General features: G+C 43.4%; 3 protein-coding genes across 8 annotated transcripts in view; 1 reads left to right on the top strand and 2 right to left on the bottom strand.

The window, feature by feature from the left end:
- Positions 1-77: 77 nt before the first annotated feature.
- Positions 78-8,986, bottom strand: DDX55 (DEAD-box helicase 55). Of its 2 annotated transcripts, none has more exons than XM_075769318.1 (14): positions 8,846-8,986; positions 8,017-8,067; positions 7,841-7,927; positions 7,153-7,244; positions 6,980-7,042; positions 6,108-6,257; positions 5,456-5,645; positions 4,831-4,913; positions 4,303-4,434; positions 3,154-3,246; positions 2,384-2,498; positions 1,530-1,698; positions 862-1,154; positions 78-392 (listed from the first exon to the last, which is right to left on the bottom strand). In XM_075769318.1, exons 2-14 carry the CDS (start codon positions 8,044-8,046, stop codon positions 225-227), a joined length of 1,665 nt encoding a protein of 554 aa, XP_075625433.1. In that variant the 5' UTR covers positions 8,047-8,067; positions 8,846-8,986; the 3' UTR covers positions 78-224. The 2 variants fall into 2 exon arrangements, with proteins under 2 accessions (XP_075625433.1, XP_075625432.1); XM_075769317.1 differs by lacking the exon at positions 8,846-8,986 and adding an exon at positions 8,415-8,639.
- On the bottom strand, positions 8,982-15,445 carry TMED2 (transmembrane p24 trafficking protein 2). 2 transcript variants are annotated; one of them, XM_075769336.1, is made up of 5 exons: positions 15,190-15,444; positions 13,590-13,782; positions 13,155-13,175; positions 11,086-11,193; positions 8,982-10,488 (listed from the first exon to the last, which is right to left on the bottom strand). In XM_075769336.1, exons 1-5 carry the CDS (start codon positions 15,367-15,369, stop codon positions 10,364-10,366), a joined length of 627 nt encoding a protein of 208 aa, XP_075625451.1. In that variant the 5' UTR covers positions 15,370-15,444; the 3' UTR covers positions 8,982-10,363. The 2 variants fall into 2 exon arrangements, with proteins under 2 accessions (XP_075625451.1, XP_075625452.1); XM_075769337.1 differs by lacking the exon at positions 13,155-13,175 and having other exon boundaries at positions 15,190-15,445.
- A 278-nt stretch (positions 15,446-15,723) lies between these two features.
- The window catches only part of RILPL1 (Rab interacting lysosomal protein like 1), a 29,443-nt gene continuing 24,641 nt past the window's right edge, over positions 15,724-20,525 (top strand). The window contains exon 1 of one of the 4 annotated variants that reach the window (XM_075769328.1): positions 15,724-15,884. Coding sequence is in view for 3 of the 4 variants with exons in the window: in XM_075769326.1 (XP_075625441.1) it covers positions 18,531-18,830 (300 nt within the window). In the remaining variant the exon portion in view is untranslated. Of the gene's footprint in view, positions 15,885-18,280; positions 18,831-20,525 lie in introns of those variants that run through there. The other 3 variants (XM_075769326.1, XM_075769327.1, XM_075769329.1) reach the window with 3 other exon arrangements.

Genomic DNA, 20,525 nt, shown 5'->3' with positions numbered 1-20,525 from the left:
AAATGAAAAAAATGCACGAGGCTGCTAATGGAAATCTGCAGCCACACCATACAGGAGCGCTGCTTTTAGCTTTGTTCTTAACTGCAGGCTTGGTTGTATGTCTTTATGGACACTAGGTCTCTGTGAAGAAATTAGATCAATTCTGTTCTCTGCATTGTTATTTTGTTATAAAAATACAGTTTTATTGAAATATTATTTTAATGTAAAAGTGGGGTTAGAATAACTTAACCTTCAGACTCTAAGTCAGCAATAGTTTCTGCTTTGAGTCTACTCTTGCTGCCTGTTAGTCTCTTCTCAAACTCTTCTTCACTAATTTTTCCTTTCTTTAATCTTTTCAAGAGCCTTGTGTCATTCAGCAACTCTTCCATATCCTCATCTTCAATATCAGAGCCCTGTTGACAGTTGAAAAAAAAAAAAAAAAACAAACACACCAAAAGGCTTTCATTCTGTACAGCTGAACACAAGAGAAATTTACAACTCAGATTTTGCCATAAGTTTCCAAGCAGGAAATAATACTCAGTTTCTTCCTAGGAAACTAACTCTGTTACACTTGCTGAGAATTGAAAAAAGCAGAGAAAAAAAAAAAAATCAAGTGCTGTCCACCATCACACCATGCTGCTGCACCTCTGAGAAATAGAAATCTCTGCTACCTATGCTGGCAGCATTACTGACCAGCATCAGAGTGCTGAGAAGCTGTTTCAGTGTTTGGCTTTAAAAAGCTTCTCTATAATTTTCTTAAGTTCTCCTGTCAAGGTCCTAAAAAGTTAATTTACAGCCATCAATTCTGTCAAACTAAAATCCCATGGTGCTCTGCCCTTTGAAAGTATGTACCTACGCTACAGTAATCAGGGCACAGTTTACCTCTTCACGCTTCCTTTTAGCTGTTACTTTCTTTTTCTTCTCCCTCTTGGCTTTCTGCTTTGACCAGGCCTTGTTCTTTATGAATTTCTTTTTCCCTTCATTTTCTTGTCTTTCTTTTCTTTGTTGTTCTAATTGCTTTTGTCTCTGTTTTTCTCTATTTTTATCCTTAAATGAAATGGAGTCCGTATTAACAGTGACTGGAGTAAAGTCTGGAAAACATTTTCCTCTGAGTTCAGGCATCTTTGGCATTTTCAACAATGCAAAACCTTTGGCAAGACTAGCAAAATCCAGATCTGTTAAAATAAAATTTATAAAGTCAGTTTCCTGCTGGATGAAAAGATAATTTCCCTTAGCAGTCACAGAAAAAAAAATCTTACTGTATCATTTGCATTCTGTACTCAATACTAGTAGCAATACTAAGTCACTTTTATTTATGCTTATGTCAATTTTGGTCAAACTTGCTAATTAAACGTTTTCTCTTGAAAATGATGACAAACATGTTGCTTGAAAAAACAGGAGTTTTGTCAGAATTGGATGCTGCAGAAAGTAACTGAGATCAGGAATCAGTAGTTGAAGCCTGTGGATAACACCACCACATTTTTGGCCAAACCAAGTACTGTCTTCTGAAAAGAACAGTAAAAAAAATACCAAATCCTGTTGGGAATTACCTTTTATTCGGAAGATCAGATTACATTCATGTTTGGCGTAAGCCTGGACGTAAGACACAAATGCTTTCATCCCTTTCTCAAATACTGCCCTGTCAGCTAGGGCCATAGACTGCAGTTTTGGAAGGAGATCTAGCACATTTGTCTGTGGTTTCATTTCCTGCATGGGACACTGAAAACCAGAAAAGAAAGAAAAAAACAAAGGAAAAGTTCAGCTCAATGACTTAAAACACACTGTGAAACTTCAAACACAGTTTGAGCCCCTTTCCCCCTTCTACTTGGCCATTTCAGCACACTAGTTCACCATTCAGCCCCACACACAGATGCCCTAGCCCAGCAGAAGAGTTCGCACACTGCGGCTCAAGAGAGGCAAGATCTTCATCTCACACCTTATTGAGCTACATCCTCATTAGCAGGCCTCTAGAGAATTCATACAATTAATCCCACAAACACAGGACTGGGCACGGGAAATTCTCAAGAGTTAAAAATAAGCAGCACGGAGGGTGCAGCACACAAACTGGTGGCAGCAAGGTGGGGGTAGGAGTGTAAGGCTGCACTGCCCTTCTGGAAACGCTCAGTCTCCACACCTTTAGAAATGAAAAGCTTTTCCTTACTCAATGCATCACGCATTCCTATTACAAACTCAGTAGGTAACACTGGGAGCAATCATGTTCTAACAGATAGTTGCATCTGGTGATTAATAAGCAGCTCGTCTTTTTTTTTTAATTATACACCTCTGTTAAAACATTATCTATGCATCTGACCTTAAGTTCTACAAATTCTGATTTCAAAATTCCTATCAGTAAGCCTGCCCCCTTGCCCTTTCCTGCTTTGGGGTAGAATAAAAGTCTACTAACCTTTTGGTTGATGGAGAGAAAGTTAACGTAAGATTCTTCCATGGGAAGCAAAAATACAAGTGCACTGCCGACATTGCCAATCCGCGCTGTTCGACCACAGCGGTGCACAAAAGCACTGAAACAACACAACACAGCACTAACTTAACGAGAGAGACTCAGTCTGATTTTAAAGTACTGCACGGACAGCAAAAGGGGAAATCTGATGGAACGGAAAATACAGAGTGCTATATACTTTTGAAATAAACTAGCAGGAATCAGCAAAACGCAAGACGTAGCAGTCCCGCTCAATTGGTAGGACTGTATGCTAAAACAACGGGCATCTGTTTTGGGGATGGAGTTTAAGCAAGTTGTAGGGAGAATTATGACATTGGAAGTTAAAATATGTGGAAAAGCACCTCTCGTGGACTTTCAATGTACTGTTCCTTGCAGAGCTCTGTCCTCACTCTCATCTCTTCTCATTCACCCTAGAGTCTCACCTCTCATTATTTGATACTCTCATACCTTGCACTAGAGTGCCTCTTCACACAAATATATGCAGTGACCACCCATTTGACTTAAAACGCAAAATCATTTCAATTCACAGCAGTTACAACAAAAATTGCAGTGTTCCAACCTTCCTTGTTCCTGCGTTATTTTGTGTGTTCACTCAGACTAACTTGCAGGCAGCAATTAAAGGTGTTTTCCGCAGTTGTGTGTTCTCAATTTATATCTTAGCAGTATAGTAACATGACCACAAGTAGAGTAAACATTCTTAAGATGTGAACTTGTACCTTGCACTGCTAGGTGGGTCATACTGTAAAACCCAGTGTACTTCTGGAATGTCTATGCCACGGGCCATCACATCAGTGCAAACTAAAATGCCACTAGGAAGAAGAAAAAGTTATTTTCATTAAACTGTCATTTGAGAAGAGCCAGTATCCCCCCAACTGTGTATTCTGCATCTACACTGGAGAATGAAGAACAAAATGTTTTAAAACATATGTGTTTTGAAAAGACACAAAATATTGTAAGGTAGTTGCAGCTTCCACCAACTGAAATTCTACGTAACATTACGGAAAGGAATGCAATTTATATTACAGCCAACATCACTAAGAAAAAAATCAATTCCCTATTACAAGTTCTAATTTTATATCACCATTGCATCCACCAGAGCTGAAGGTAATACTATAAATGTTTTAATAAAAGACCTAAGAGACCGACAGTTTTAGCATGCTATTGTAAACAGTTGTTCCTCCAGTCTGTTGGTAATTATTTTTCTTATAATACACACTGCTAAATCTCAGGTCCTATGCAATAAAAAATGACAGCTAACGGGATGAGAGTCTCTTAACAACATCCTGCAAAGCTGACAACACTTTTCTGCAGGTAAATTACAGCATCGTGTTGCCATATTCTTGTTCATATACAAATAAAATGGGTTTCCGCTCTGGTTACCAATCAGGAAAAGGTTATTTTCACTACCAGTTCCCTCCTGATAGTATGTTTATACAGCAAGGTTAACATGTGGTTGTAGTACGTGACAGCACAGTGTCCCCAGTTAAAACAGTAGCCCAGAAAGCAGGAGTAACAATGGGCTCCACAGTGCATGTTTGGCGAGCAAGCACTGCAAACTGCAGAGGGACCCGGGCTGCAGGATATCCTAAATCCGTGTCCCTGCACCTTCCATGCTGCCACACGGATTAGCAAAATTACACTGGGCGTGCTCCAGTCACATTTTCACTTTCTTTGTGATCGTACTTTGAGTAGCTAAGCATAGTTTGTGTTGTTATAAATACATTCAGAACCAGCTAGCAGCATCCTTCTCCTCAGCACAATGCCACTCTTCCACATTTAAGCAGCAAAATAACATTGTCAGACAAAATTACATATCCCATACCATTTTTACTTTTGGCTAGCTTAGCTTATTTATATGTTCTTACCCTGGGAGCTTCCGAAATTCAGTAAAAATCTTGTTACGTTTGTGTTTCATTTTCCCATGAATGCTCATTATTTTCACTTGTTTAATTAAGGATTCCAAAGCCTTCCCATAGTATTCCACACAGGCACACGTGCTGTTGGGATGAAAACAGACATAAAAGCAAAAGATTATGCTGCATTTTTAATCTGGTTTAGACAGACAAGCTAGAGCAGTCTGAGACCTTTAAAAAAATATAAACTACTGCCTATTTTTACCTAACACATACACAATTTTTATCATAAACATATAATCATCTATAATGCCTTACTTTAAAAATGCATTTAAAATGTATGTTTTCCTTAATAAAGTTCAATGCAATCCTGACATGAAGCAATGAGTAATCTGGTTTTATGTGCCATATTCTACAAGACAGATATTAAAATTATATCACTTCTAAAAAAGCTGTGTCCTCGTCAACAAAGGGCACGGTTTTGGAATTTAAGTAATAAACCACCACACTATTTTCACAATTAAACCCCAGCAGAATTACCTGAAAAAGACTAGATGTTTTTCCTGTTTGTGCTGTCGAAGAAAATGCACCAACTGATTAAATTTTTCATCTGCTTTGCATATCTACATAAGGCAAAAGAAAAAAAAAAAAGTAAGAAAAGAGACTCGATATAAAGTGATCTGCCAGCTTCCTCCACTCATTGTGCACCAATAAATGCCTACAGGCATAATTTGTTAATACTGATCATTTGTACCACAGTTCATCACATGGAATATTACTCTTTTATGCATCTTGTTTTGAGCAAAAATAAATAGTTAAACTCCCAGTTTTCCCACCCCCAGCCACAATACCTCTCCCACATTAGTTTCTCAGGTTTCCCTCCCATACCCATTCTCTAGAAGCAGGTCAAAGAGCTGCAGCACTGCAGCTAGTTTTGGGTTACAACTATTCCTGGCCAGTCAAACAAAACTCACAGAGCTAATTCAGATCTTTTTCCTCAGCTTGGTTACTGATCTGCAGTGAACCTGCAAGAGCTTTATGTCTTCAAGACTTCTGGTTCCTCTATTAATGCGATCCTAACTGGCCAGGATTTAAAAATTTATTGATGGAGCCAGGGAAAAAGGAGAGGGAACAAGAAACTATCGTAAAGCACAGAGGTTCACACCATATAATAGTTCTCCAGGCGCGTTGGAGTTTTCTGTGTGTTGCTTGCTGCCACTCCCTTCTCTTTTACTGAGATGCGGACAGGATTCCGGAGACCTGCTCTCACCAGGTTCTCCACCTCTTGAGTTTGAGTTGCTGAGAACAGACCTGTCCGTCTCTGCTTGGGCAAAAAGTCCAGAATGGTGTTTAAACTGCAAGCAAGCACATGTAAAATGTAACTGTTCCATGATTTCCCTCAGAAAGAAGTTTAATCACTGGAAGTAAGAGTTTATAAAAAAAATAGTAGCTATTATCAAGTGCCAATCTTCTATTGAGCTAATTAACTTTGAGAGAAAGAGACAAGGGACATCAAAAGCTTATTTGATAGAGTGTTTTAAGCCATTCTGACGCATAAATGATACTTAATCAAGCATTACTATAGCATATGCTAACATACATCAGAAAAAAAGAAATTTTTAAACTCTGTATTCATCAAGGATCCACTCTTTCCTGATTCTCTTTTAGCAATCGCTTTATACAGTCAACAGAGCAAAGAGAGGTAAAAGAATAAACCAGAACAAATCTAATTTTAATGGTGACTGTAGGCCAAACTCATTCACATATGAACTCATTTAAAACTTCAGAAGTGTAATGAGAATTTATTATTTAAATACCTTGCTTCAAAGCCCATATCTAGAAGTCTGTCTGCTTCATCTAATACCAACACATCAAGAGACTTCACACAGCTTGCTAGATCCAGCCCATCCGCTTTTCTTCTGAACAGATCCTCCAAGCGGCCCGGTGTAGCTACAATGATGTTCCCGCTGTTTGTGAACAAGACACACAGCAATTCTGTAACTGCACAAGGTAAGGACTTTCGGGGAGCTGCTAACAGAATTACCACAGCACAGACCTGCACTCAAGTTGACTGCATTCTTCAATAAAACCATTTCAGTTTGTCCCTTCTAACTGTATTCATATATCAGTGCCTTTCGGACAATACGTTGATGGGAGAAAACCACTCAGGTGAAAGCATACCATTTGTGGTAATAAAAATTTAGAATATAATCAGCAACTATCAGCTAGAAGAAACATTCAGTACCTCCACACAAAAGCCAGTGGCAAATACAATTGCTTCAAAACTTCCTCATTAGTATCTGCACTAAACAGTTCCAGAAAATTATTCATCAGCATGGTCTCAATCTCACCAGAGCCTACTGCTAGTACAACATTTACAAGAAAGAAAGAAAGAACCAAAATATTCAGTGACAACATTTTTCAGCTCACCATGCTGCATGCTGTTCTTCACCCAAGCAACATGTAAATGGTACTGATTTCAGGTATGATTCTTTCCTATTGAATACGCACTATGGTGTATCTCACTCAAGGAAAAGAATCCACAATTTCCTCAGTGTACACCCTAACATACTCATGCAGTACCATCACATTTTAGTAGCAAGACCAAAGCCCTAATTTGAAAACCCCAAAGATGGGCGGTAAACCACAGCTGCAAGGCACTGATAAAAATTAACGACAATCAACTTACCCATGTTCTTTAAACTTTTCAACATCTTCCATGGGATTCCTACCACCAATTAAAAGAATCTGACTAAAACAATAAACCAGAAAGATTTAAGTGATTAAGTTTTGCTAGTTTACGAATGACAGAAGTCCAAAGAAAAAGGAACTATGGTCACGAGAAGCATGAAGTTCACTTACCTAAACCTGGGGAAGTGGTTTGTGAAATGTGATAGCACCTCATCAATTTGAATAGCTAATTCTCTTGTTGGTGTGATAATTATAGCTCCAACCTGCACATGAAAAACAAAAGGAATTTATGAAAAATAACAGACTAGAAGAAAGATTTAGGCAAAATTCTCCCTTACAAGCAAAGCGAGTATGACCTATGTTTATGATCCTAGTTTTACACAAAACATTTCCAAAGAAATACAATAAAGTATACAAAATAACAAAAAATATCTATGAAAGAGGTATTAAACCAATGTGCAAAATACCTCTGCTCAAAGAGCAGTATCTAATAACAATATCTAATAGTAAACAACAGTGCAAGCTCTCTGTATGCTAAAATGTATTCAATGGATGCTGAAAAGCATTCAAGGACTCTTGCATGCAGTACATCATTGTATTTGATATTTTAAGACATTTTTCTAACAGCTCAGAAACCTGCTTTACCATGTCAAATAAGAAGCCGTATCTAAGTGCAAAGAAAGCACCTTGGTATTTATTTTCAAGTTTTAAACAGTTTATTGTTACTGTTATACCAGAGAGCTGAACACACAGTCACTTTGTGCACATGCAATTTTACTTATTGGTACTTTTCCTGAAATCCTCAAATCTTATTGGCACACCAGAAAAAGATATTCAGGACTGAATAACTTAATCATACCTGCATTTTCTTTAATTTTTCTTCCCGTCTGAGAAGAATTTCCAGTATGGGAATTACAAACGCTAAGGTTTTGCCACTGCCTGTTACCTGTGAGAACAGACAGACAGTCAGTCCTCTCTCAGCTCCAGAGACAAACCAAGAAAACACAACAAACTCAACCAAGAAGCAGCACTCACCGCTTCTGCGGCAACATCTTTGTTATTCATGAAGAGCGGAATAGTTGCAGACTGAAGAAAGAAAAAAGAGAAACATCACATTAATTTGCTCTGGTGGCAATAAATCTCACAGAGGCTAAATCCCCCCAACGGACATCAAAGCTCTCTGTGAACATTACCCAAGCAGAGCCAGTGACGGGAAAGCCAAGGGCTGCGACTTCCCTCGCTCCTACAGAACCCAGCGCCTGCTCTGACCCGCAGCGTGAGGGCTATGACCGAGCCCACCGACACGGGCTGGCCCCGGCACTGCTGACACCGCCCGCACTCTCCTTCCTCAGGCCCTGCCTCCCCGCCGCTGCCGGGCTGCCCCTTCCCCGGGACACCTGCGGGCCTGGGGCCGGCGGGGAACGCCTCCTCACCTGCACCGGAGTCATGCGGGCGAAGCCGAGCTCCCTCAGCGCCTGCAACACGCCAGCGCTCAGCGCCACGGGCAGCGACTCCCAGCTCCCCTCAGTCACCGCCTCCATCTTTGACGGGCGGCTGGGCCCTGTCCTCCGCCCGGCCTTCCCCCCCACCGCCACCCCGGAGTCCGGCATCGGCAGGACCGTGCGGAAACACGCACCGCAGCACCTTGGTTCCGCGCCCAGCCGGACCCGGGGGGGGGGGGGGGTGTTGTTTGCCTGCTCTATGAAAAAATTCGGTACTAACCACCCCCCGTTCGGATAGAGCACAAAAATCTTATTTTTCTAACAAGTGGCCTATTATAGTAAGTAATTCTGTGGGTCATATGGAAGCACTGTGACCCCCAACTGCCCAGAGTCGAGCAGCAAAGCTGTATGTTTAGAATTACCTGCAATTTCTTCTACCTGCTCACAAAGTGAGACGGCCTTTGGATGAATCCTGATGCTCTAAGAGGTACTTTATGAAAAAGCTTCGAGTGTTAAACTGTACTTCCTCTTAAAGCAAAGAAAAAAATACAAAGTAACTTTTTTTTTTTTTAAAGAATTTGTTTATTTATCGAACCTGGGTCATATTTAGATTCACAAGCAATTTTTAAATGTACATCTTTGAATTCAATTTTAAGTGTTTTACACAAAAATATTGGCACACAACAGTTGCAATAAGGTGTAACAGCCACCTTTCTGAAGAACTGCTGCAAGTGTTTGCCCAAGGTTGAAAAAACTTTACCTGGAACATGAAAACCTGTAACAAATTTTAAATTAATTGTACAAAACTGTTGTGTGTTACTTGTAGAGGCTCCCCCCTGGAAAAGACCCCACCCCACCCCCAAAAATGATTACAACTAATATACATCAGTCACAACATAATCCTGGCTCAGCACCCACATCAGACGCTTCTTGAATTTTTAAACCAATCATCAGATACCGAGGAAAGTAACTTTATACAAAAACAAATCTACATGTGCCTGAAAAAGAAAACACACCGGTATTTAGCATTATGCTAATTATGATCAGAAAATGGCAAAGACTGCCACTTAACTTAAATACAAGGGCTGCATAGCATCGCAATAAACCCCCAGAACCGTTAACCCTTTGGCATCAGGAATCCCGATTTCCCACACACTAACGTATCCTGCAGAAGTGCCAACAGTCGGAGCGTTGGACCTGCACAAACCAGAGGGTTAACTATTGTTTGCCAAGACACTGCACACAACCGGCTTCAATATAAAACCTGTGAAAGACTAAAAACCATATGATGCACATTCGGTAAGTAAAGGAGAAAATGTATTTTTGTATTGGCTATTTAATTTAAAAGAACTTTGGGAATACGTTGATGCGATTAGAGTATTTTTTGAAGACTTTCTTTTAAATATCAACTAGGTATGAATACTAGATTGGAAGTTGTCAGCTGTCTTCTATTCATTATCAGAATAAAGTTCCAATCGCTTCTCCTTGGCAGTTTATATACGTGAAGAAGGGATTATTTCAATTTCATAACACCTACTGCAGGGTTAAAGATGTCAAAAATGCAAACAGTCATGTTAGGGCCTTGTACCGTTTCCCTAGATAGAACTGCAAGTACTTATGAAAACAGAAAAAAAAAGGTAGGAAAGACATCAACATTGCTTGTTACTACAGTTGAATTACAGCATTTGCAGCTTGCTTGGACCTTGCTTAGCACACAGACTAGGCAGATTTCAGTGGAAAAATTAGGCCAATTAAGTGACAAGATTTCAGCACAGCTTTTTCTACAGAAGATATATAAAAACAATTCATTTTTAACTAGGAAGGAACATAAGCAAATAAGTTTTACAGTTCAGTAAAGAGGGTTCAGAAACTAAATGACTTTTTTGTGACCAGGATGTTTGGTAGACAGTGAACTGAAATCCAGGACCGGAAAAGTACTCTTAAACAACCCTTCGGACTTCAAAAAACCTCTTCAGATAGTAGATTTGTCCCAGTGTCATGGCAACTAGTACAAGAGCTTCAAAGAATGACCAAAGAACCACTCTGCTGTTTGTGTTGTCATTAACTGTTTGGGAAAAAAAAAAATAACAGTAGTAAGTAATAAAACATTTAAAACAAATTTAAAACATACTTTGTCACTGCAACTGAGGTATTGCACATAAACCACCAATATTTCTATCATGTCATTACTTTAAAGCTGTATTTCAGAAAGTGAGGGTTGTAACTGCAGAGTTAACCATGTTCTCTACTTGGAAATAACAGTAATTTTTCTCTGTTTAGATGCAATATTTAAAAAAGACTTTGGCTCAATTATTAAGCCACACCTACTTCAAGGATGAAGTAATAGTTCAACCAAAGTCTGTTTCTGGGAACCAAAGCATTACCGATATCGTCATGAATATGCCATTCAAAGAACTGTAGAATTTATACCAATTAAGCAAAGATTATTTTCCATAACAATCTTCATTACATGAGAGGTGAACCAATTTAAAAAAGACTGCAAGCATCAACTACAGTCTTTATTGTATGGGCAGGTCCTTCAGACCTTGTTCTAAATTTTGTTCTTTACTAACTTGGAATAGCTTTCATGGAATTCTATTTTAAACCACATTTTGTAAGTTCATCTGAGAGGGGAGAAGGCATTTAAGTCAACACCACGTACTTGCTCTATGTATTCTTTCACGAACTTCCATGTACTCCTGTTCATGCTTTACAGCTGTCATGGCCACTGCTAATTCATTAATCATCTCTTCTAGCTTGTTCTGATGAGCTGCAGAATAAGTTCAGAAGCATCAGAAAGTCTGTTATTGACTCAAAAAACCACTTTGTTGATATTTATGAACAGTTACACTTTATTTCCTGTTGCAGAAGTTCTGAAAAATGCAGTCTGTACAGCTGAAAATTTTCTATCCTTACAGCAAAGTAAAGTTTAGTTTTCATAGTGCCACTTTTCGTAACATGTCTCTACAGTATTTAATAAGTGGGAAAACATCTTTCTCCACGTCCAACTAGAAGGCAGAAGACACACAATTTAGAGTCAGTACAGACCGCTTGTTTACAATACGGGCATACTTTTCCAGAAAAACAGAATGTAAGAACACATAAGATCAATACCACACACTAGTATCTATTTTGCCAATACTGTCCAACATATTCCAAGCAAATTATCTTAACAATACAGCTTTTCCTAGTTGTTAAGCTTGAAAAAAAATAGAACGACTGAGAATTTAGCTTAAGATCATGATGCTGGCAAAACGAGATCACTTTCTGAAGCAACATATCACATCTCGTGATCTTCTGGTTTAGCTGAAGCACAGCATTCAGCAGAAACAATGCCAAAGACGCCTGGCAGAGGGCAGGAACTGGCTTCAGGTTCTGGTATGTGAAAGCAGAAGAGGAGGAAAATACCAAACCAACGGTAACAGAAAACTAGCTTGAGATAGTTCAGCAAACGGAAGGATCAGAGATCCAAGATTTAGTGATTTGACTGTCAATCGCAGGATCTTTTAAATACATTCATGCTCAAAGAACTGTCCACTTACAGATTTATAAATTATGCATGTAATTTTCAAAGTTTTCTAGCACCAAAAGAAGTTCAAGTTATCATTCCACAGACACGCTCTGGGCAATCAGCTCTCTTAAAAAGTCACAAAAGCCAACCCATTTTCCATCGAAGGGACATACTTGACTTCGAAGCTACCTTATTACATTTTTATTTATAAATTAAGTGTTTCAGATCACAATCTGAAAATAAAGCTATTCAAAATACACACCTTATGGGGAACAGTCAAAAAGACGACCAGAGAATAACACTCATACAAGTTACAATGAAAATCTTAAATAATTGTGTAAATGACACTCACTTTGCTGATATCATAAATCACTTATTTTCATGGCCAACTGGTCATTGCAGTAAGTGCAGTTTATTAGTAAGAGAAGAAATCACAGCTGCAGGGATTGTTTAAACCTACTCCAAAAAAATACACTCAAGAAAAAGTGTTTGCCTTACAAAAATTTAAAGCTGCACTGATATTCTTTACAACAGATATATTCAGACTCAATAAAAGATTTAACAGAGTCTTTTGATTTTTTTTTTTTTTAAGTTAGGAATTTGTTACTTTTCAAGTGATATCAAACACTCAATGCACACAGTTATTTACTTGCTAAAAAAGAACAAGAATTTATTGCCTTTCTAGCTACAGTTAGTGATTTCTAAATAAAACTTTGTAACTTGTTACCCAATACATTCATTTATTACTTTTACAGCAAATGACAAGTTTGAAGTTTTCCCCCTTGCAACATTACCGATAATTAATAACCTAAAAGAAGCTTATTGCTCAAAAATCCCTTGATTATTCAACACCCACTTTAGCACCAGAAAGCAAACACCATCTAAAATATCCAATGTTCTTGGACGTTCAGTGGTTTAGTTTAATTTCACCTAAAACTCCTGATTAAATCATCTGTTAGCCATAAATAACCACTTGAAGACAAACTGTTCACGGACAGTCCAAGGACCTGATCCCAAGAGCTGCTACGTACATAAACCTCTTGATGAAAGCTTGCAGGTGCTCAGCATTGCTCAGAATCAGACCTTTTATGTAGTTTTTTAATAAGACATTCTCATGCTACAAACAAATGTTACAGAGAAAAAGCAAACGTTAGCTGTTAGTGAATAAACATACGCAAAAGACAAGATGCTAATGAGCTTTCAAAAAGCAGTACACATACCATCCCAGGTATCTCCACCACCTAGAGAAAAGTGTAAGAGATGAACACCAGTACAGGACAAAAGGCTGCAGATAAAACAGTAACTTATATGGCTAAGAGAAAATTTTTATATTAGCGCATTTATCAAAAAGCTCAACTAATGCTTGTAGAGTCTACACACTGCTGAGCAAACTAGAAATCAGAGAACGAAACTGAAGACTAAAGGATGAAAGCATTAGTTTCTGCAGATGGCCAAGTGATTCTCTGTTGATTTTGCATTAAATTGTGTAATGAGGTCTAAAAACTATCCATATCCATTTTAGCTGTGCAAGAGAACAGCTAACTAGACAGCTTGAAGAAACAGGAATTCTGAGAATCCTAGTCAAGTTCAGAAGTCATGCATGTAAGAAAAAGCTCCCAAGCCGGAGCTAATTTCTTTCCAGGCGTCTTCCTCACCTTCTGTCTCCATGTCTTGCCCCTTTGGAGCTTCCCCAATATCAATAGTGAACATCACTATCTTGGGAGTCATGGTGGACATTCTGTTGCTAAAGCAAAACTTATAAGTTCCATCCATGTGGGCGGCAAACGTGTATTTTCCACTGGACTCTCGATCGCCTTTATAAATTCCTTTATTATCAGGCCCTGTAATCTGGATGGGGAGAACAAAATATCACACATTTTATTTAAAATACAGTAGTTTTAAATATACCATTACAGCATTGCAAGCATATTCTCAAATTATCCAGTCAAAATTACCCATACCATCTGTAATCTGATTGGTTCGGCATTCTTCATACTTTCCCTCCCACAACTCAAAAGCAGTGATGCATTTTTCTATACAGAAATCTTTAAAAAAACACCACACAAAAAACCCCAACAAACTTCTTGGTAAATGAAGTCGTACAAAAGCCTCTCTTACTGGCCTTCTGTAGTCAAGATAAGAAGCATTCAAGAACAAGTAGACCATAAGCTAACTACAGCCCCGGCTGTTAGCCAGATTAACAACTGCAGGAGAAACCTTATCTCTGATGTTTGAAGGAAAACAAAAAGGAAAAAAAAAAAATTCTCCCATATGTCAATACTACTTTAGACATACAGTTGTGTATTGTTGAAGTCACCATTACAAATAGACTAAGGGCCTGACGACTGAGCCTTCAGGGTCACTGTGATTTTAAGGCTTCTACCTCACCAACTCAGCTGCTGAGCTTTCACTAGTGACATCTGAATGAGATTTCACAGCTTCCCGACTCTCCTGTATCAGAGCAATGTGTAACTTTAAACTATTATGTCGACTCTCAGCACCGACTCTCTCATGTTTAAGTTATCCCAAACAAACAACTAACTGCTCTTCACCAAGATTGCAAGGATTTTTTTTATTTATTATTCTCCTCCTGATTTGACGTCTCATTGAAAAAAAGGACTTACCTACAACTTCCAAGATGGCAATCAAACCGATTTAAGGAGAGACACGCCGCTCCCAGAATGAGCGGCACCATTTCATAGAGAAATCCTGTTTGCTCTTCCCGCCAAACGGTTTATTACGACAAGAATATCGAGCAGAATAACGAAGAAAATCTCAAGAGAACGGCTTGGAAAGCAGGAAGACTGCCTTCCTCAGCAACAGCAGAAGTCACCAGCAGCCTCAGGAAACGCAGCCCCCAGGAGAGGCACCTCGGCCTCTCCGAGATCGCCCACGGCACCACGCGAGGCCCGACCCAGCCGGCCAGGGACCACCTGTGCCCCGCAGGCCGACGGCGAGCCCGCCAAACGGAGCCCCCGCAACGAGACGGGACCGTCCCAAACTTGACGGAGGGTTTAAACCACCCTCCAGTCGATGTTCGCCCCCTCGCCTCCACCGGGCACCGCCACCGCTGCCCTTCCCGGGCGCTGCCCCGAACCGCCACGGCCTCCCCACCTCCCCACGCCGTGGGGGACGAGCGCGCAGGGCCCGGCCCCGGGTCAGCCCCGTGGCGGCGGGACAAGGCCCGGCAGCCCTCCCCTCAGCACAGCACCCGCGGCCCAAGGTCGGCCCGCCGCGGCGCCGTCCCCCCCTCACCTCCACGTCGATGTCCAGGAAGCCCCCCTCCGCCACCTCGAAGATGAGTCCCATCTTCGTGCCGGACGGCACCCTCTCCAGGAAGCACTCCTCAGCATGCGCGTCGATGCTGACAAAGTAGGCGGCAGCCGGGGCCGCCAGCGCGGCCAGCAGCGCCAGCACCGCCCGCACCGGCGACATGGCGGAGCCCAGCGGGAGGGGGCACCGAGCGGCGGGCCAGCAGGAAAAGGGGAGGGGGATTTCCGGCTAGAGCCACGCCCCTTCCGGGGCACGGGGCCGCCGCTCATAGGCCGCCGCAGCTCCACTGCCACGTACCGCCTGCGCTACGGTGGCCAGTAAAGGACTATTCGCAAACGGACCGCCTAAGCCCTAAGGCGGGGCCCGTGCGGCGTAGGAGGTGGGGCCCGTTCTCCGGAGAAACCAATGAGCACGGAACAGGGGCAGAGCCGCGGCGGCGAGAAGCCAATGAGGACGAGGCGAAGAGAGCCGACCTGTCAGAAAGAGCGGCGCGCGGAACGGCATTGGGGTGAGCGGCTGAGGAGGCGTTGCCCGGCAACCGGGGGAGCGACGGCGGGAGCGCGGGAGGCCGGCCGGCGGCTCCTGAGGGGATTTGGGCGGGAGGGCGGCTCTCTCCGCGGTCCTGCGCGGCCGAAGCTGCTGCTGAAGCTCGGGAAACCCAAACTTGCTACAGCAAGGTAGAGATTTGGGGAGCAGCTAACGATTAAGAAAGTAGCGGGGAAGCCCAGCTTGTGGGTTATTCATAGTCAAGATAAACGGCAGGTTTCTGCCTCACCCAAGGCTAACTGCATAAAAAGCCATTCCTCGCATGGCCATGCTTAAATGGTAATTTTCAATTACAACTTCCAGTCAGAAATACAGAAGGTCATGCTTGAGCTTAAGGAAGTCTGTTTTCATGACTAGCTGTTTCAATTATCTGCAGAAAATGTAGAGACTAAAGCACAATCTGGTTTTCTAGTGAAATATTCATGCGTTTGGGTTTGCCAAGTAAACGCCAGTTATTGTACTCCTGGTAACACTCAGACGTTGCGTTTGTCTTCGGTTGTATAACAAGCATAATCCAAATACTTGATTTACGTGAGTAAATTCTGCTCATCTCACTCAAGCTGCCAGTTTTGAGCTAGCAGAGCTGGCTGCATTAGCACAGGCTCAGGGTGTGGACACACGTGGAAGGGAAAGCTTTCAGCAGAAGCACGAGCGTGAGGAGTTGCAGGTCACGTACGTGACTGGTGAAGAGGCCTCTCCTGCCAAGTCACTGAAAACTTCTGTTGTTTTCAATGAGTTTGGATCAAGCCAACCTTGAATCTACTGCTTTCCATAGCATAAACTGCTGTGCTGGTTTTTCATCTAGCTCAGTAGTAGTTTTAGTCTTACCGCTAGCATGTTCTCTATTTTTTCCTCTATGTGTGTTTGTACATTACATTGGGAACTCATTTAATACTGAATTCTGGTGGCATGAACTCTTTTTTCTGAGCTCTAACTCTGACAAACTGATGATTTCACAGCACATCTATCCCCCTGAGGTACTCCAGAGTGTTCTCCAAATGTTCTGCTTGTACTGCAACCCCTCTTTGTGCTTTTGTAAGCGTCCTTCGCCAGGAAAGGATGACTGCACCATTATTCATCCTCATGCTCTCTCTGGAACTTTGTGCAATATCCTGCGGTGTTCAGTTTTGGCGATAAATTTTGTGAAGGATATGTAGACATGTTTTCACAGGATATCATGATGATTATTATAAGTTAGGCAATTGAATGTCAAACTCAGATCTTTGGAGAGCGTCTTGTTACCTTCCTGCCGGCCCAGCTCAATGACGATGAGTACCTACTGGGCGTGAGGAAGATAGAAATTTTGTAACTTGTGACAGAATGAGATAGTGACAGTATCACATGATAAAGTTTGAGTGTCGCAGCGTTGCATTTCACATCATTCATACCTCCCATTCACTTGCATTGGTGTTTTGCATCTGCCAAAAATAGAGAATTAACACTGTTCACAACACACAGCACGTATCAGTCATTCCAGGCTTGGCTTTTGCAACTCCAGTTCTATTTCTCCTGACTAGTTCCAGTGTTTGACATTATTTATAGCATGTTGTCCAAAATATAATGCATCATTCCTACACTGCATACAGCAAGTGGCAGGATTGGGACTTAAAATTATTTCAAAGCACATTTAATTTATCACTGAAGACTCATCCAGAGCACCTCTTACTAATCACTGTGAGAATAAGAACATTTAAAAGTGCACAGTCACACCTGAAGGCAAAAACACTGAAAAACTTAACCAGAAAAATACATTTTGGTTTAGTTTAAATTCCTCTGTAAGTGGATCCATGCCAGCAAACTGCTCGTATGTGTAAAACCTCCACTGACACTCTGAACGTGTGTCCAGGCATAACGACTCCCTTACGGAGCGAGGGCCTAAAAACCCCAACGACACGCGAGCCGCTGTGTGTGAGACCCTTGCCGCCCTGCAGAATGACTTCTTCACCCCACGATGTTTTCCTGCAGCCATCTGTTAGCCTTTGTCATCTCTGGGAGCAGGGGATCCCCTTTCCTCCTTCTGTCCTGGTACCGTACAAGTCAGCTTTGAGCACGAGTGCTGCGCTCACTCTTGGACACCGTAGTGCCAGACACAGCGGTGAGACCCTGCCGCTGCTGCGAACCCGCTTCGGTGCTGGGTACCGTCGACGTGGGATCCTGAGTCATCAACACACGTGGGTGTGACTTCTGATCCCTCAAACGTGTGGGCAGACGACAAAGACTTGGGCAGAAGAGGTTGATACCGTGAGTAATCCTGCTGCTGAAGCACCTCAGCACAAGTACCAAGCAAAGAGCATCCGCCTCTGGTGAGGTTCCTCTCCCCAGCGCGGGGGAAGCACACGGAGAGCCCCGCGGAGCAGCGACTCTCACTCCGGCGGGCATCCATCGTCCCGGGAAGGGGCGAGGCCCGGGCCGTACCGCACCGCCCGGAGCCCGGCGAGGCGCGGTGGCCGCGGACATGCGCGGGGCCTCCCCCGAGCCCGCCCGGCGCCAGCCATTGGCCCCGAGCGGCGGGGCGAAGGCGGGGGGTGGTGGCGGAGAGGCCGCGCCCGCGCTCCCACCGCCGCTCTCCTCACGCCGCCCGGCCAAGTTTAAACACACGCCACCACCACCACCACCACCCCCCCCCCGCTGCGACAGCTCGAGTTCGCGGGAGTTGCGTGGGGCCGCGGCCCGGGTGAGGGGGCGCCGGGTGAGGAGGGGTCGGCTGCCGGAGGGGGCGCCCCGCAAGGAGAGCGCCCCGCCGCCGCCTATGAGGGCATCGCGGGGCCGGGCGAGCCATGGACGGCGGCGGCGGCGGGGCGCCGCCCGCCCTGGAGAAGAACGCGGCGGAGCTGACGGTCATGGATGTGTACGATATCGCCTCGGCCGTGGGGCAGGAGTTTGAGCGGGTGATCGATCAGCACGGCTGCGAGGCCATCGCCCGCCTCATGCCCAAGGTGGTGCGGGTGCTGGAGATCTTGGAGGTGCTGGTGAGCCGCAACCACATCAACCCCGAGATGGAGGAGCTGCGCCTGGAGCTCGACCGCCTGCGCCTGGAGAGGATGGACCGCATCGAGAAGGAGAGGAAGCACCAGAAGGTGCGGGCGGGGGCGGGGGGGACGCGGCGGGGCAAGTCTGCCCTCGCCTGCCGCAGCCGGCTTCGGGGAGAGCCGGGCCTCGGCCGCTCCGCCGCTGTTCTCCCCCCTACACCCCGCAGCCGCTGGGGAAAACAAAGAGGGAGGCTGGGGTGCGGGCCGGGATGCCGCGGAGCCGGTGGGGAGCGGGCGGGGCACGCGTGTGGGTACGGCCAGGGCAGGCTCACGGGATCTGCGTGGATGCTGCCTTAGCTCACTGAGGGTTTGGGTGTGTTGTTGTTTGGGTTTGGTTTGGTTTTTTTTTTTTCCTTCCCTCCTGGAAGTTTCCGTCCTCCTTGCCTTTCTCCACCCCTTCCCCAGTCACTGCATTTCCTTCCCCTTGTGTCTCCCCGATTAGGACTCCTGCTCCATCCCCTCTCCTGACGAGAGAGAGGATAGTGCTGCCTTCCTGCTAGGCCAGGAAGGGTCACTGGCAATAATACACTCTTCTCTCCAGAGCTGTGTATGATTTAGCAGTCTAGTCTTTCTGGTGCACTCATCGGGTAGGCAAGTCATAGGAGAGAGAGGGAGGACCAAGTGATTTCAGGGCACTGTTAGAGCTAAAGAGTAGGGAAGAGCACTCAGAGATTCCTGCTCCATCCTCTGATGGTAAGATGATGTCCCTTGGTTTGGTCTGAGGTGGTCATAGTGTTCCTTGACACCACTCCTATGAAAGCCCAAGGCAGAGACCATTGTTTCCCATATCCTCTTACCCTCATGTAGTGGCAGGACCATCCAGGTAACTGATTTAAAGAAATGGTTCTTCTAGTAAGTGATTGTGCTAAATCATCATTGCTGCCTCATGCCATTCCTGCTTGCACACACAGATTCAGAGTAAAGAGGAGACAGGGAATTTCTGGAAGAGAGACCTCAAAAACTTCAAGAGTTGGCTTTAGTTTAAATAAATTCAAGTTTTATGTTTTAAAAAGGGTCAGCTAGGGGACTTTTGCTTAGCGTATGAAAAACCCTGGATAATTCCTGCAACATTTTGCAGAGGAAGTCTCAGGGCAGTGTCTCTGGAAAGGATGGTAGAAGATCTTTAATGTAAGTCTTCAGAGTACAAAGTAAGAAAGTCTAGAGAATAGATACAAGTACATGTGCCAAAACTGCGCCTTCGCCCTTCTAACAGATCTAACTTGGAGGCAAGTGGGTGATCTGTTGCGCTGGTCCCATACTGTGTCTGGGCCCTCTGCTAGAAACGAATTAACTCCCTGAGCCCTAGCTGCCAGGAGGTTTTCTGAGGGCATGTCACCTCTGGGAAGAACTGCCATAAGTCACATCTCCCCAGTGATTGCACAGAGACCACAGTATTGCCAGTCGACAGTAATGCTTTATCTCAGATACTAACAAAACGCTGCATGGTGAAGTGGGTACTGAACTAGGCCTGGTAGCACCACCCAGCATCATTGTATAAGTTGATGTTCTTTGTAGCTGCTTCTGAAGTTCCTCTATGTGTTAAAAAGTTTCCTAAGCATGTCAACTGCCTAACGCTGTGCTTGCCAGATGTCAACTTATACCCACCAGTTAACCATCTCTGCTCTGCCAGCTTCTCTAATAGTCACAAAATGGCTCATGGAGTGTTCAGACAATCCAGATGAAACTTTGATGGAAACATTTTAAAAAGGAAAATAAAATATATGATACATATGTATTTTTTTT

The sequence above is a fragment of the Balearica regulorum genome, chromosome 17, assembly GCF_011004875.1.
Source record: "Balearica regulorum gibbericeps isolate bBalReg1 chromosome 17, bBalReg1.pri, whole genome shotgun sequence".
NCBI classification, from domain to species: domain Eukaryota; kingdom Metazoa; phylum Chordata; class Aves; order Gruiformes; family Gruidae; genus Balearica; species Balearica regulorum.
This window is presented reverse-complemented; position numbering and strand designations above follow the sequence as displayed.

What these genes read in the sequence shown, in the direction of transcription:
- DDX55 (XM_075769317.1), bottom strand. Translation starts at nt 8,591, where the DNA reads ATGCCGGACTCCGGGGTGGCGGTGGGGGGGAAGGCCGGGCGGAGGACA. An exon ending in GAAAAGTTTAAAGAACATGG is followed by an intron (nt 6,258 to 6,979) that starts GTAAGTTGATTG and finishes GTTCACAAACAG; the next exon opens with CGGGAACATCATTGTAGCTA. An exon ending in TTCTCTCCATCAACCAAAAG is followed by an intron (nt 1,699 to 2,383) that starts GTTAGTAGACTT and finishes TCTGGTTTTCAG; the next exon opens with TGTCCCATGCAGGAAATGAA.
- TMED2 (XM_075769336.1), bottom strand. Translation starts at nt 15,369, where the DNA reads ATGTCGCCGGTGCGGGCGGTGCTGGCGCTGCTGGCCGCGCTGGCGGCC. An exon ending in TGGTGGAGATACCTGGGATG is followed by an intron (nt 11,194 to 13,154) that starts GTATGTGTACTG and finishes CTTATTCTGCAG; the next exon opens with CTCATCAGAACAAGCTAGAA. An exon ending in TGAAAGAATACATAGAGCAA is followed by an intron (nt 10,489 to 11,085) that starts GTACGTGGTGTT and finishes TTTCCCAAACAG; the next exon opens with TTAATGACAACACAAACAGC.